At 38.6% G+C, this 16,134-nt stretch overlaps 5 protein-coding genes across 6 annotated transcripts; 2 read left to right on the top strand and 3 right to left on the bottom strand.

The window, feature by feature from the left end:
- Positions 1–147: 147 nt before the first annotated feature.
- Positions 148–3,801, top strand: LOC104801755 (uricase-like). 2 transcript variants are annotated; one of them, XM_010525096.2, is made up of 9 exons: positions 148–245; positions 1,133–1,355; positions 1,472–1,564; positions 1,681–1,756; positions 1,860–1,969; positions 2,503–2,594; positions 2,832–3,005; positions 3,085–3,178; positions 3,451–3,801. In XM_010525096.2, the coding sequence occupies exons 2-9, from the start codon at positions 1,149–1,151 to the stop codon at positions 3,532–3,534; spliced, it is 930 nt and encodes a 309-aa protein (XP_010523398.1). In that variant the 5' UTR covers positions 148–245; positions 1,133–1,148; the 3' UTR covers positions 3,535–3,801. The 2 variants fall into 2 exon arrangements, with proteins under 2 accessions (XP_010523398.1, XP_010523399.1); XM_010525097.2 differs by lacking the exon at positions 148–245 and adding an exon at positions 264–371.
- Positions 3,802–4,218: 417 nt separating this feature from the next.
- LOC104801753 (peroxidase 44-like) lies at positions 4,219–5,703 on the bottom strand. Its single transcript, XM_010525095.1, has 3 exons — positions 5,449–5,703; positions 4,863–5,299; positions 4,219–4,700 (listed from the first exon to the last, which is right to left on the bottom strand). The coding sequence occupies exons 1-3, from the start codon at positions 5,644–5,646 to the stop codon at positions 4,400–4,402; spliced, it is 936 nt and encodes a 311-aa protein (XP_010523397.1). The 5' UTR covers positions 5,647–5,703; the 3' UTR covers positions 4,219–4,399.
- Positions 5,704–6,337: 634 nt separating this feature from the next.
- On the bottom strand, positions 6,338–7,804 carry LOC104801752 (peroxidase 44-like). Its single transcript, XM_010525094.1, has 3 exons — positions 7,524–7,804; positions 6,952–7,388; positions 6,338–6,851 (listed from the first exon to the last, which is right to left on the bottom strand). Exons 1-3 carry the CDS (start codon positions 7,722–7,724, stop codon positions 6,551–6,553), a joined length of 939 nt encoding a protein of 312 aa, XP_010523396.1. The 5' UTR covers positions 7,725–7,804; the 3' UTR covers positions 6,338–6,550.
- Positions 7,805–11,068: 3,264 nt separating this feature from the next.
- On the top strand, positions 11,069–11,776 carry LOC104801751 (peroxidase 44-like). Its single transcript, XM_010525093.2, has 2 exons — positions 11,069–11,156; positions 11,305–11,776. The coding sequence occupies exons 1-2, from the start codon at positions 11,134–11,136 to the stop codon at positions 11,603–11,605; spliced, it is 324 nt and encodes a 107-aa protein (XP_010523395.1). The 5' UTR covers positions 11,069–11,133; the 3' UTR covers positions 11,606–11,776.
- Positions 11,777–13,448: 1,672 nt separating this feature from the next.
- Positions 13,449–15,018, bottom strand: LOC104801750 (peroxidase 44-like). The gene is made up of 3 exons (XM_010525092.1): positions 14,722–15,018; positions 14,069–14,505; positions 13,449–13,920 (listed from the first exon to the last, which is right to left on the bottom strand). The coding sequence occupies exons 1-3, from the start codon at positions 14,920–14,922 to the stop codon at positions 13,620–13,622; spliced, it is 939 nt and encodes a 312-aa protein (XP_010523394.1). The 5' UTR covers positions 14,923–15,018; the 3' UTR covers positions 13,449–13,619.
- Positions 15,019–16,134: the final 1,116 nt, after the last annotated feature.

Below are 16,134 nucleotides of genomic sequence, written 5' to 3'. Positions count from 1 at the left end.
AAAAATAAACCCCATATTTATATAAAAAATATTATAATAAAATTAAAAAGAATACTATTGATTTTAATTTTCCCTTTCGATTCTTTTGTATCATTTGTTTCCTCTGTAGCTTTTTTTTTATACCTAAAATAGAGTTTGATATTTTGATCTTGCAAGTCTTCCGAAAACAAAAGAGAATACGGAACTCTCTCTCTCTCTCTCTCTCTCTCTCTCTCTCTCTGCATAGACCCATCCTCTGTTTGCAGGTACTTTTGTAGAATTAACTCGTCAAAATCACAACAATTAGTATCCCGACAGAGTGACGAACCCGAGAATTCGCTTTCTAGAGTTCAATTTTAGCTTCATAATCTGCATCTATTTGATTCTTTTGGGTACTGATCCTTTGATCCTTTCTGGGTTTGGCGGTGAATTGTCGTGACCGCATTTTGGTTGAATTTCTTGAATCTGTTCATGCATGGAATCTTGATTTTATCTACTTTTGTCTTGTCGGAAACACGAACTTGTGTTTTTCTCGGTTATGCCCAGATTAGTTTCCTCCGATACAGTGACAAATCCGATGAAATTCGTTTTGGAATCAGTTTTATTTCACGAATCTGGCTGTTTCCTAGCATGAGTATATGGGTTGATCACTACCCATATCGTGATTCTATTGGAATACATATCTTGACTGTGTTCATGAGTGGATTTGATCCATCAGCTTTCTTTTTTCCTCGTCTTAAGCATGGATATATGTTTTAATCATCAATTTGGTAATTCTCATACTTCATTTGATGAGTCCTCGATTTGATGATTGAATTTTGTTTGGTTTCTTGATATCGAAATTCCGAGATCTACTCCTGGGATTATGTCGTGTATTTTCGGACACATCTTGTTGATCTTTGCTCGAACCACAGAACATCGATGGTACTGACCGGTTCACGCCCAGATGGTGTTCGGCTGTGTTTCATCAATCCGAGCTTTTCAGTGTCCACTTAACATTGTCGTGTTTATCAGCTTTTCATCTCAGTTCAAAATATAAGATATGTAGGACGTAAAAATGCATAGAATCATTGACAAAATGGTCCATTAATGCATGTACCATCTTACTGAACGGTGTTGTTATTACTTATTAGGACCTATTGATTTGGTGCAGATTAATCGGATCATCAATGGCGCAAGAAGTGAACGGGTTCAAGTTGGAGCAGAGGCACGGGAAGGCGAGAGTGAGAGTGGGCAGAGTCTGGCGCCACACTCACGATGGGTCTCATCACTTTGTCGAATGGAATGTCAGTATCAGCCTCCTCTCTCACTGTCTCTCCTCCTATGCAAATGATGACAACTCTGAAATTGTCGCCACCGATACCATGAAGAATACTGTAAGTAGATCTTTCTGTGTTCTGTAATTGTAAATTTTGCTTCTGGTGATGTATTGATTGATTATCAATGAGACCCACATGGTTTGTTTTGATAAAGCTCTTAAGCTCCGATATAGGTTTATGCGAAAGCCAAGGAATGCACGGAGCGGATTTCTGCGGAGGAATTTGCCATTTCTCTTGGTAAACACTTTTGCTCATTTTATCCACAGGTATGCACAACTAAATATTTCTTGTAAAGATTGACCAAGTATACTCTTTGCTTGTTATTTAGTTTTTGTGTTGTTGCTTGATCGGTAAATTAGTCCCTTTCTTCATTCTTTACCAGGTTTTCACTGCCATTATTAACATTATCGAGAAGCCTTGGGAGCGTGCAACTGTAGGTGGAAAGCCGCATATTCATGGTGGGTTTCCAGGCCAATGTTTTTTTTAAAACCAGTCCTCTCCTTTGTACGAAAATCGGCTACTTCTAATTTGATAGCTTTCTCGATCATTGCTTTGTTGAAGGTTTCAAGCTTGGATCAGAGATGCATACTGCCGAGGCAATAGTACAACAGTCGGGTGCATTGAAGCTAACTTCTGGTATCGAAGGATTATCTCTCCTGAAGACAACCCAGGTAGTTACAAACACTTTGGCAGTTATATGTTGGAGAACATTTCTGATATAATCACTAGATAAGAGAGCTACATGTTCTGCTCGGTCTTTTGACCAGCATTCACTTTACATTTCGTTTCTTTAGGATGCTTTCCTTTCTGAGAGCCATGGAAGAATCCTGTGCTCCGGGGAGTCCCCGGGTGCATTGAAGTTAACATCTGGTGTCGAAGGATTATCTCTCCTGAAGACAACCCAGGTAGTTACAAACACTTTGGCAGTTATACGTTGGAGAACATTTCTGATATAATCACTAGATAAGAGAGCTACATGTTCTGCTCGGTCTTTTGACCAGCATTCACTTTACATTTCGTTTCTTTAGGATGCTTTCCTTTCTGAGAGCCATGGAAGAACTTCTTTAACAGATCTCGGGTGTTTTTTTTTGTTAAACCTTAAGAGATTTCATGTTGAATTTAGTTGTTGAACACTGATACATGCCAGAATTAAGATCTGTTATTTGATTGCATTCACTAAGTTTGTTTTCATGGTAATGAACAGTCAGGATTTGAGGGCTTTGTGAGAGACAAGTACACTGTTCTGCCTGAAACTCGCGAAAGAATGCTGGCAACCGAAGTCAGTGCATCGTGGAGGTGGATTGATATTTTTCGTTATTTCGTTTTTGTTCCACTTCCCTGGTGACGAATTCTTATAACTGACTATGCGGATGCATACATATACGGAGTACCTCTCAGTGAAATAGAGTGACTTTCCCGGAACAGCTGACACCGAATCATATGAGTACCTGTATATATATGTATGCATCCGCATAGTCAGTTTGGTGACGAATTCTTATAACTGACTATGCGGATGCATACATATATATACAGGTACTCATATGATTCGGTGTCAGCTGTTCCGGGAAAGTCACTCTATTTCACTGAGAGGTACTCCGAGGTCAAGAAAGCCCTGATGGAGACTTTCTTCGGCCGTCCAGAAGTCGGTGTGTATAGCCCATCGGTCCAACGCACTCTATATCTCATGGGAAACACTGTGCTGAGAAGGTACTCATCGGAAATGGTGGCTCGATGAAATTTTCGAGACATTTTTTAGATTTGATTGGTGAATCTATTCCTTCCCCAGGTTCGTCGATGTATCGTCGATCCACCTGAAAATGCCGAACATCCACTTTTTACCTGTAAATCTCTCAAGCAAGGAAAACCCTTCAATGGTGAAGGTAAGAATCATGAACTTCTCTGTTCTTTGGGCCCTTTTTCAGTTAAATAAAAAGACAAACAGAGTAATCAGAAGATTTAACAGTTCTTTTAACATGTAGAGCTAAACTTCAGTTTGTTGGAGGACAGATTTAGTTCTTAAAAATGATTCTTTTCTAGAGGGTTTTGTCTTAGAGCCTCTTCTCTGTTTCCTCTGAACCTCAAACTGTGAACTGAGTTTTGACATTTTGAGGTTTAGGGTTTGACGAACGGTTATAACGTCGGGTTTTTGCAGTTTGAAAACGACGTGTTTCTACCGACGGATGAGCCTCACGGATCGATAGAAGCAACGTTAAGCCGTCTTACGTCGAAAATGTAAGGTAGGTAAGGCAGTTTGGTCTCCCTCCAGTGAGGAAGCAAAACAGAGCAAACTACTCCGTTTTTACATATTCTCCTGATCAATGCAACCTGCCGGCTTTTGTCTGAATGAGGCGGCCATTGTTAAGACGTTTTGGTGGCTCCGTGTTGTAATGTTGTGTCGAATTATATTATATTATATTATGTCAGTTTACAGTTTGATTATGTTTTGATTTAGTACTAATTATACAGACATTGGAGGGAAACCCAATCTTAGCTCATTTATATTTTTTTTTTCTCTTAAATTTCTGTTTTTTTAGTTAATAGTGGGGGATTGTGGGTTGAATAAATCTTCTACTAGAAATCTATTTTAAATTATGTATTTGGTGAACTTGTATAATAAACAAATAGCTACAAATAAAAATCTTCTCTTTTTTTTTTTTTTAATCTCTAAGAGTTATTCAACCCACAATCCCCACTATTAAAAGTCTACTTTTTTATATTTGAATAAACTAACTGATTCGTTTCGAGATGTAATGGCTCAACTCCCTCATAAAATTGTTTTCATCAAATAAAATTATAAAAATAATCATAAATTTTTTTTATATGCATATTTATTTCGTGTGTGACATTTGTAGGCGGACTAGTAACCATTTCCATTTCATTAAAGACTATATCTTACTAGAGGAATACGGAAAAGGAAGTGTATCTTTTACTGAATTATTTGATAGTTGGTTCGTGATCCATTAAAAAGATATATATATACACACATACACACCCAAATCGATTAAAACAATACAAAAGATGAAATCAGAGGCCGAGGAAACACAGATTTGAGACAATTTGCAGAAACAAAGAGGAGAATTTAAGGTAATGAAAGAAGATCATCAACCATCTCTGTTGAAAACTCTGCAGCTCCTCCTGATCTCGCCCTCGTTACCAGTAAGAACACCAATCGTGCCCATCTTCACCATGGCTTGGGTGAATCTTCGAGCGAAGAGCGTGTTGCTCGAGGCGAAACTCAGCACGAAAGCCCGGGTTGATACATCAAGAGCAAGGCTCTGATCGATCCTTAAGATCGCCCTTTGCCTTAGACTCTCTATGTAGAGTCCGTTGTCCACTGTGAGTGGAGTCAACTGGTCCAAGAACACTAAAGGGTCATTCGGGCCACTGCATGTGTTCCTCAGCCTGCAAATATACCGTCATAAAGTTTGCGCCTTTAATGGTCTTTTCTTTCGTTAGTACGAATCTTTGTGTTTTTCTCGGGAAAACCGAAACTTTTCACGTAATATTTTATGTTCAAAAGACGTGTCTCGTTATAAATCAAGATATATATATATATACACATACATAAAGTTCAGTGAGGGATCCATGGCTGGATCGCGGAGCCGGTCTTGGAAGAGGCTGCAACGGGCAACACCGACGCTGTGGCCTCCACCGATAAGTGTAACCATGTCATCGATATTGAGTCCTTTATCGGCGAAGAGCTGAACGGAGGCAGGCACGGGAATGGTGGGACCCGGCAAATCGACGACCTCCGGGTTTGAGGTGAAACCGTCACGTCTTCCCGTGGGCACAAGGTAGGTTGGACCGCCGGCTAATTCCACGGAATCTCTCGTGGCGAGAGCGATGATGTCAGAGCACGAAACGGTGGCCGGACACTTGGCCTCGAGCTGTCTTTTGGCCTCATCGATTATTTCGTAACCTCTGACGCTTAAGTTCGGTCCCGCGTCCTTCTCGGATGGCCTTCCGGGTATTGAATCGATGAGAAGGGAAGCATCACAACCCTATGGAACAATTCAAACAAAATCAAGCAAGGCTCAGTTAACTAATACAGCTACGCATGCATGTTATGAAAATATTATTTTGATATAAAAAAAATGTCATATGATACTTTGTTAGATCAGGTTTTATAGAGAAAACTTGTTATACGGACCGTGACGAAGCAGTCATGGAAGTGCATACGAAGCAGAGCGGCGGTGATGGATCGGTCACTGCTGAAACTGCTCACGACAGTCGCGACTATGGATTCGGCCGGAGGGCATGTACGGTCGTAGAATCCGAATTCGAGCTGTCCTAATACGGCCGGAAATATGAAGAGAATGACGAGAAACGAGATCGGGATCGGCCTCATGATGGTTTGTACGTGTTTTTGCCTCTTCTCTTCCAAGAACTAAGAAATATGCATGGGATTGTTATGAAGTTGTCAAGTCATTACAAAAGCAAATATATATATATATACACACACACGTTTGTACACATTGTTGAAATTAGCGATGGTAGAAATCGTCGTCTTAGGCGGTAATGGTAGTTAATTATTTTGCCAATTGGGAATTACTTTATATGATCAATCATTGTCTTGTTGTTTTTGTATATTATCGTTTTGGAAACTATTTCATGCATGAATTAGTTATATATTTAGAAGAATAATTCAACGAGTTTCATCTAATAATCTTGATATATTAGTTATATATGTGTTGTGTATTATATATGTTAGTGGAGACAGACGGAGTCCGATAGCTTTTATTTTCAATTAAATCGAACTTTAACTTTGATTTCGAAAATTTATGAGATTTTTCCGACTGGTATTCGAGTAAAATTTAAAATCGTATATACTTGAGAGATATATTTGACCAAATTTATTAAAATTGCGAAATCTGCTTATATTATATTTGATTCATATGTAATGCTTTTACAAATCACAGTAACTCATGCGCATGAAAATAAAAGGAAACTTGTGTCGCAAGAAAGCAATCCAACAACTGTATATATTCTAGAGAGAGAATAAATACGGCCTCCTAACACTCTCAACAACACCGAGCCAATAATTAAAACGGCAATTAAAAAAACGATGGATAGATAATTATTTCGTTTTACATTAAAATTGAAAACCTCAATAAAGTTGGAACAAAAATCAATACAATGACAAAATCAAGATTCCAAGACAAAACACACATTTGACAGTTTATTTGGAAGAAAAGGCACGCAATGGAAATTGGAATGGAAAGCTAATAATGATCATTAAGATGATCTATGAGTCAGTGGCCGTTGTTGAAGACTCTGCAGTTCTTCCTGATCTCACCGGCACGACCAGAGAGGAACCTTCTGGTCCCCATCTTCACGAGGGCCTGAGCGAATTTACGATTGAAGAGGGCATTGTCTTTGGCATAACTCATGATGATCCCTCGGGTCCTTCCGTCAAGACCGAGGCTCTGATCAATCCTTAAGACTCCTCTCTGTCTCAGAACTTCCAAACACAAGCCGTTGTCCACTTTGAATGAGGTCCTCTGGTCCAAGAACACCGTTGGATCGTTAGGGGCACGGCATTGGTTCCTCAACCTGCAGATGGGTGGACTATCAGAAAGTCTCGTATCGAAAAAAGTATCAACACACTCTCTCTCAACAAGAATAAGAAAGAGACTGAAGAATCTTGACGCACTTAGCATTCAATGTGCGTTCCATGGCAGGGTCTGCGATTCTGTCTTGGATGAGACTACAATGGATAACACCGATGGTGTGACCACCAATAACGAGAGTAACCATATCAAAGAGATTGAGCCCTACAGCCCCAAAGGCCTGAATGGCGTCCGTCACTGGAATCGTGGGTCCGGGCAAGTTGACGTCAGCAGGATTCGACCTCAGGCTGTCACGTCTTCCAGTAGGCACAGCATACCTCAGACCTCCTGCTAATGTAACCGCGTCCCTCGTGGCCAGAGTGACGACGTCAGCACACGAGACGGTGTGAGGACAGTGAGCCTCGAGCTGTTTCTTGGCCTCATCGATGATTTCGTATCCGTCCACGCTTGCGTTTGGCCCTGCGTTCTTCTCGGACGGCCTTCCGGGTTTCGGGTCGATGAGCAGCGAAGCGTCACAACCCTACGTAACATTTCAAACAAAAAAATAATAATGATTTCTACTTAGTTTGGTATACATGCATGCAAATGTGTTCAAGCGCGTATTTCGTTATGGAAGTTTAAAATTGGAGAATCCGAAAACTTGAATACTACGAACCTTGACAAAGCAATCGTGAAAATGCATGCGAACAAGATCGGCGGCGATGGACCGGTCACGGCGGAAGTGTTTGGCGACGACATTGGTGACTATGGACTCGGCATGAGGGCACGACCGGCTGTAGAATCCGTACTTGAGCTGCGCTAAAGCAGCCGGAAATACGAAGCAGAAGAGGAAAAACGTCACCGCTATTGCCCTCATGGTTTCTGATGGTAATGCTTTTCCTCTTCTCTCTTCTGATACTTAGAAATAATTTGAACTGCTATGAAGCTATGGCTGCAAGACCAAGCATATATATATACGGAAACGTCGAGCCATGAAGCCAATGTGTTTGCCTATGAAGACGTGCTCCCACGATAATTTGGAATATTGTTCGTTAGAGTCTGGAAAACGATGGTAGAATGTGTCTTCTTACGCGGTGACGTTCGTTACAGATTCGTGGCCAATTTGCAATTATCTTATGATATATCGTTTGTTTGATTTTGTATATTATAAAGTTGGGGAGAATGATACCGCATACCTAATGCACGGTTTTTGTTTTTGTCTTTTACTAATTTTCGCTCGAATTATGATATAAAATATGACGATATTGATATTATGTACATTTGGGAATTTCGATTTAAAATAAAATAAAGAGAACGTGAGGCCTTGAAGAGGCTAGAGTAAGGAAACATGTATAAGATTTTGATCTCTTGGGCAAAATTGAGAAATGGATATCGAAAGGATATATAACTGGAGAAGGTACATAGTATATAAAAAGGGGGAAAAAGTCAGAGGAGATGGGCAATAATCAATTTCTTCTCAGGATTTATACAAATAGTTTTTGCATATTGGATATTGAATACAATGTAATTATTTGATAAATGGCTGTAATATAAATTAAATATTCTTGTATCAAGTGATCCAATTGTTGTATTATTGTTGTTGCTTCGATGGATAATGTCTTTTTTTTATAATCTGGAAATTTATCGGGTCCTTAATTCAATTATATCCAAGAGAATATCGAGAAATCTATGTAAACATACATCCTCTCCAATCTGGATCGTGAAGCATTTGGGTTGACCTGCAGTTTTTTTTGGTAATTTTGTCTGCCGAGGCCGAAGACTACAACTGTATCCGACATTGTGCCTACAAAGACATAAAAAGAAAAAAAAAAAATCAAAAGTCAAAATTACATTATTCGCATTTGGTGATACGTCGATTTTGTTTTATTTTTTATTTTTATTTTCTATTTATATAACGAGCAAGTGTAAAGTTGGCGCCACGATCTTCTTCCAAAAATCTCCTACTTGTATATGTACGAGCATATTTTATGGCTAACAAAAGCTGAAATATATTAAACAAACAAGTACAATGACGGATGCAGAGAAAGCAATATATATATATATATATATATATAAGTTAAATTCCAATACTCAAAAGGAATTATCAAATAAAGAAACTATCGATAAAAATAAAGAAATAACGCAAATAATGTTTCTTAAAAAGTTGTAAGAATATTTATTAAATTCCTTTCTATTGTTTTCTAATCAGTTAGACACTTGTATATTTTGAGGCCCTCACTGTCTTTCATTGCATAGTGGAAATATTGTATAGTATGTTATAATTTAAACACTCATGCCATTGGCGACGTTAATTTGCTCAAATGTCGTCCGTTTTTCCTACTTGATGACATGGCAGGTTAATTTGCTGACATGGCGTATGACGTGTTTACATGGCAAGCCAACAGTTCCATTCGTATAATTTACATGGTATAAAATTGCTAATTAAAGAATTAACTGTATAAAGTTATATCTGTACAGTTTATATTTATCCTTTATTAGAAAAAAAAATGAGTAAAGAGTTTTCAATTTGCAATCTATGGAAGAATATTTTTTTTAATAATAGTTGGTGCAATGAGATTTAAAGGAATAACATATTTTTTTTTTATAATTAGGATGGTTTTCTGAGCATTCGGTCTGACTATATCCATCTTAGATCCGAGATCAAGCTTTGTACATAGACCATTTTAGTCTAGAAATTACATCTTTTACCACCCGTGAAATTGAATCTAATACCTTGGGGCAATCTTCACAGATACCCTTCTTGCGTCACATCTCTATCACTGATACACCCCTCAAAATGTATAAAAAAAAACTATCAGATTATACATCCTAATTAAAGTAAAATGACATATATAACCTGAATAAAAAAATAATCAAAATACCCTAATGAATTAAAATTTAAAAACGTGCACTACACTTCAAGTTCCATCATCTTCTCCCTCTTCCGTCGACACTTTTCTCCTGTTGTGTTCTCTCTGTTTCATCGCCATTAAAGGTAAATCATCTCCAAATCTTAGTTTTTTTTTCTTCAGTTTATTATGCAATTGAAGGCAAATTTCGGTGAAGATATAAGATTCAAGTAAGACCCAATGATTTTCGAGTATTATTATGTTGTTTTTTCTGTTATAGGGTTTGATATTATGAAATAAAAAATACTGTACACATTGCTGTAAAGAACGAAATTTTGGAGAAAATGATAAATGTTGATGTTTTTACAGGAATATGGATGATTATAAAGATTGTTACACATCTATTTTGGGAAAAGAATGAAGATGCAATATTTGAATGGAAAAGAGAGGAAGACAATCGGAAGACTATATGTGTCTGTAACAAAGCAAGTCAGGTGACATATGAAGAGCTTGTTCGATTTATATGTGATCAGCTTAAAATGGAATTAGCGACACCAAAATTAAGCTTTTTATCGATGGTCGTTGATGGAAAACAACCAGAATATATATTTGACGATATGGGTGTAAAATCCTTTTTGTTCAGCAAGACAAATGGACGACGAGGATGGATAAATATCGAGCAAAAGGATGATATGAATGTGTTGCATGTAATACGTGTGTAGGTGAAGATAAGGGTGGAGATATTGCAAATACCAAAGAAGGTAGAGATATAATTGAGACATGCGGTTTAGTTGTAGATTGTGTGTTAGGAAAAGTAGATGGAGAAGATAGAGAACATAATCACGATACATTGTTTGGAGATTCTTGTCGGGTTGAGCATCAGATTTTGCATGAGGACATACGACATGACAATGAAGTGGAATCTGCGACTAACGAAACTGAAGTTGAAATTACGACTCAGATGGGTAATATAGATGAAGCAGAGATATTTAATGAAGTTGAGAATGGTGGTCGAATACATGAGGGTGGTCGTGATATGGTTTTTTTGATAATTTTTGGGATGTATTTTGGGATGAATTAACGTTTGTATGTTTGTTGAAAAATCATGTATGGTCGTAAATAAGTAGCAATGTATAAGTTACAAATGCGAAATATTGAGAAAGTAGTTGCAATTGTCAAAAAGTAATTGAGATGAAAAAGAATGAAAACGTCAATAAAAAAACAAGTAAAAAAGTCAAAAAGTCAAATTACAACAAAAATATATTAAAACAAATAAAAAATCATAAAAAAAGTCAAATATCTGACATATCGAAAACGGTGTGAATTTGTCGTATTGTCTATCGTAACCAATTTTTTACAACTCGATTTGTCATTGGTGGCCACAGCGTCGGTGTTATTCATTGCAGTCTCATCCAAGACAGAATCGCTGACCCTTCCATGGAACGCACATTGAATGCTCAGTACGTCAAGATTCTTCCCCCCTTTTTTTTCTTAACTCTGGTCCAGAGAGAGATGTATGTGAACCCTGAAAAAGAGAGAGACTTTACACTTCTTATCATTCGAACAACATATTATGTGAGACAGTTTCTGATGGTCCATCACTTGCAGGTTGAGGAACCAATGCCGTGCCCCGAACGACCCAACGGTGTTCTTGGACCAGAGGACTCCGTTCATAGTGGACAACGGACTGTGTTTGGAAGTTCTAAGACAGAGAGGAGTCATGAGGATTGATCAGAGCCTCGGTCTTGATGGAAGGACCCGAGGGATTATCTCGAGTTTCGCCTCAAACAACGCCCTCTTCAGGCAGAGATTCGCTCAAGCCATGGTGAAGTTGGGGACCAGCAGGTTCCTTTCTGGCCGTGCCGGTGAGATCAGGAGGAACTGCAGGGTCTTCAACAACGGCCGTTGATCGAACTTAACTGTCATTACTTCTGTTTCAATTTCCTTTAGTTCATCGACCGTGTACTTTCTTTCTAATAATCTGTCGAATGTGTGCTTTTCCTTGTACTCTTGTATTTTTTTTCTTTCTTTGTACTGATTTTTGTTCCAACTTATTGAGATTTTCCGTTTGTTATGCTCATTGAAATAAGGATCAAGTGATTTCATCAAAAGCTCTATCAATAATATCTTCTTCCTACCCAACAGTTGGTGAGTCGTCAAGGTATTGGGCAAACTTCACCGTTACCCCTAGTGCGTCGCAATGTATCATAGATACACCCTAAAAACATAAGGAATTAACAAAAGACAAAGATGCCCTTATAAAAGTTGGAAAAGTCTTTGTTGCCCTTAATAAAAATGAGCGTGTGAGAAAAAACACGTGTGCGAGTGGGTGAAAGTCCATCAGATTTGCCAGGGGCCCATTTGCCAGAGTAGAAAGGGGAAAAAAAGAGTTAGGGTTTTTTACTGTCCTTTCGAAAACAAACAGAGAAACACCGAGAGCGCGGGTGAAGTGCGAAAATTTTCAGAAATCTGGTGAAATGGAGCGAAATCCACCGAGATCGAGTGTAGAAGGGTCACATGGAAGTGATTCATCTTTGTCAAGTGGCGAAGCCTCACATGGAAGTGATTCATCAGGGTCGTTCGAAAAAACAGATTCGCATAGAAAAAGGACCGAGGATTCTTCTCCGAATTCAGATGTGAATATTTTTTTTCTGAACTTTCTTCGAATGGATAGAAAAATGGAAAGAGAGTTGGTTTTTTATATAAGTTCGAAACTTTTGGTTAATGATTAAACAGTTAGAATATGGTTGAATACAATCATTTATATAAAGGGTGAGACTTCAGCCCAATACACAACAACCCCTCCCGAGACATGTCTGCATAGAGAAGATGTGGATGGTGAACCGGACATGGTGATTTTTGATGTTCTTAACGCATTAGACCAGACAGAAGGAGTGGAAGAAGAAGAAATCGTAGTAAGAGAGAGAAAAGAACAAGAAGAAAAAGATGATCCAATAGTGGTTGAAAGTGAGAAACAAGAACAGAGAAAAGAAGCGGAGAAAGAAGCAGTCAATGAGAAAGAGGGAGGAGTTGAGAAGGAAACTGGGAAAGAGGGAGAGAAAGAGAAGGAGGGAGAGAAAGAATCTGAGAAAGAGAGAGAGAGAAAAGCATACACAGAGGGAGAGAAAGAAAAAAACCAACTCTCTTTCCATTTTTCTATCCATTCGAAGAAAGTTCAGAAAAAAAATATTCACATCTGAATTCGGAGAAGAATCCTCGGTCCTTTTTCTATGCGAATCTGTTTTTTCGAACGACCCTGATGAATCACTTCCATGTGAGGCTTCGCCACTTGACGAAGATGAATCACTTCCATGTGACCCTTCTACACTCGATCTCGGTGGATTTCGCTCCATTTCGCCAGATTTCTGAAAATTTTCGCACTTCGCCCGCGCTATCGGTGTTTCTCTGTTTGTTTTCGAAAGTATAGTAAAAAACCCTAACTCTTTTTTTTTTTCCTTTCTACTCTGGCAAATGGGCCCCTGGCAAATCTGGTGGACTTTCACCCACTCGCACACGTGTTTTTTCTCACACGCTCATTTTTATTAAGGGCAACAAAGACTTTTCCAACTTTTATAAGGGCATCTTTGTCTTTTGTTAATTCCTTATGTTTTTAGGGTGTATCTATGATACATTGCGACGCACTAGGGGTAACGGTGAAGTTTGCCCAATACCTTGACGACTCACCAACTGTTGGGTAGGAAGAAGATATTATTGATAGAGCTTTTGATGAAATCACTTGATCCTTATTTCAATGAGCATAACAAACGGAAAATCTCAATAAGTTGGAACAAAAATCAGTACAAAGAAAGAAAAAAAATACAAGAGTACAAGGAAAAGCACACATTCGACAGATTATTAGAAAGAAAGTACACGGTCGATGAACTAAAGGAAATTGAAACAGAAGTAATGACAGTTAAGTTCGATCAACGGCCGTTGTTGAAGACCCTGCAGTTCCTCCTGATCTCACCGGCACGGCCAGAAAGGAACCTGCTGGTCCCCAACTTCACCATGGCTTGAGCGAATCTCTGCCTGAAGAGGGCGTTGTTTGAGGCGAAACTCGAGATAATCCCTCGGGTCCTTCCATCAAGACCGAGGCTCTGATCAATCCTCATGACTCCTCTCTGTCTTAGAACTTCCAAACACAGTCCGTTGTCCACTATGAACGGAGTCCTCTGGTCCAAGAACACCGTTGGGTCGTTCGGGGCACGGCATTGGTTCCTCAACCTGCAAGTGATGGACCATCAGAAACTGTCTCACATAATATGTTGTTCGAATGATAAGAAGTGTAAAGTCTCTCTCTTTTTCAGGGTTCACATACATCTCTCTCTGGACCAGAGTTAAGAAAAAAAAGGGGGGAAGAATCTTGACGTACTGAGCATTCAATGTGCGTTCCATGGAAGGGTCAGCGATTCTGTCTTGGATGAGACTGCAATGAATAACACCGACGCTGTGGCCACCAATGACAAGAGTAACCATGTCATTGACGTTGAGCCCTTGAGCCGCAAAGGCTTGAATGGCTGCAGTCACTGGAATCGTGGGTCCCGGCAAGTTGACGTCAGCCGGGTTTGACCTAAGACCGTCACGTCTTCCCGTAGGCACAGCGTACCTCGGACCGCCGGCTAATGCAACCACATCTCTCGTGGCGAGAGTGACGATGTCAGCGCATGAGACAGTGCGAGGACACTGAGCCTCGAGCTGTCTCTTGGCCTCGTCGATGACTTCGTAGCCTCTCACGCTTCCGTTTGGCCCTGCGTTCTTCTCAGACGGCCTCCCGGGTCTCGGGTCGATGAGAAGAGAAGCGTCGCAACCCTACAAAAAATGATTCAGTTAATGCCTTTTGTTATATATATTCAATGCCATGCATTCATGGCACGCTTATATTTCACGTAGAATCTGTAGCTCAATATATAATTATATGGTGCCATTAGATGAGGAAACCAATTGAATTTGTTCCATTAGATAGTCAAGACCGATTTTAATTTATGTATCGATTTATTTGGGTACAAACAATATAAAGTTACGTACCCTGACGAAGCAATCGTGAAAATGCATACGAAGAAGAGCGGCGGTGATGGAGCGGTCACGGCGGAAGCGGTTGGCAACGACATTGGCGACAATGGACTCGGCACGAGGGCATGACCGGCCATAGAATCCGAACCGAAGCTGAGCTAAAGCAGCCGGAAAAACGAAGCAGAAGAGGAAAAATGTCACGGCGATTGCCTTCATGGTTTCGAATGTTTTTTTTTTTGCTCTTCCTCTTCTCTCTACAAACACTTGGAATATCTTTGGAATATGTGAATGTTTGGTCCGGATGATGAAAATGTGAATGCTTTGGAGCTCTATTTATACGCGTAGATGTTTGAGAAGAGGAGAGATTCTGCACGTTATGTCGAGACGTGCGTGATTGAAAGTTACAAGACTTGGCCAAATGATTATATACATTATGCATTTCAATTATTATTCGGTTTTAGAAATATTGAAATATATTCAATGTCAGAAACCGCCTTACACACGTTAACGCTTGTTAAGCTTGTGGCCAATTGGGAATTGTTGGGTTTTGCATATTGGCATTAATAATAATATCAATTTTGCATAGTTCAAAGAGAATAATTGTTTATATTACACAATATGTACGGTAATCGACATCTGTCAAATGTTTGAATTGGTTATACTTTCGGTGGTAATTATACCGTTTTTTATATTAAATTTCACATTTTGTGAAATTTAATATAAAATTAACAAGTGTATTCTTATTCTTCATTTCGAGACATCGTTTGAAACATTCTTATTTTTATAGGGCTATTTATGTTTGCTTTGTCTAAGATATTTTTAATAATGTATTTTAAATGATGCTTAGGTTTTATATTATTTTTTTAAAGAGAGAATTTAACGTCCGTTTTTTGAAATAAAAAAATGATAATTGTAACTTTGATATATGGAAATGTTTATTCTCATAAGTTTTCAATTTTTATTGAAAATCTTTGAAATTTAATAGTATTTTAATTTTAACACAATCTTTTAAAATGTTTGGAGAAATATTATTTACTTAGGTTTTATAATATTTCAAATTTTTTTAACAATTTAAAGAACGTAGAGAGAGGCTACCATTTGGATTCCGAGAAGTCGATTTCTGTAATGTTCATCCATAGCAAAACGTGGTCAAAGTGACATTTAATTATAACATATATATATATATATTTTTGGTGAAGATTATAACATATATATACACACACTCACACATATATAGCCTCAAATATACGAGTTCTGACCGATTAGAAAGCAGCACATAGGATTTTGATATACATTGTTAAGCGAGTCATAACTTTGACATTAAATATAAGGTAGCATAACCCAAGATCGGGTGGTTTAAATGATAAGGAAGTAAGCAAAACTCTTTTCCAACCCAGGTTCGATCTTCATTAATTGAAGATGGGTATT

The sequence above is a fragment of the Tarenaya hassleriana genome, unplaced genomic scaffold (genome assembly GCF_000463585.1).
Source record: "Tarenaya hassleriana unplaced genomic scaffold, ASM46358v1 Cleome744, whole genome shotgun sequence".
Lineage (NCBI taxonomy): Eukaryota > Viridiplantae > Streptophyta > Magnoliopsida > Brassicales > Cleomaceae > Tarenaya > Tarenaya hassleriana.
Note: the sequence above shows the minus strand (reverse complement) of the source record. Positions and strands in the feature narration are given on the sequence as shown.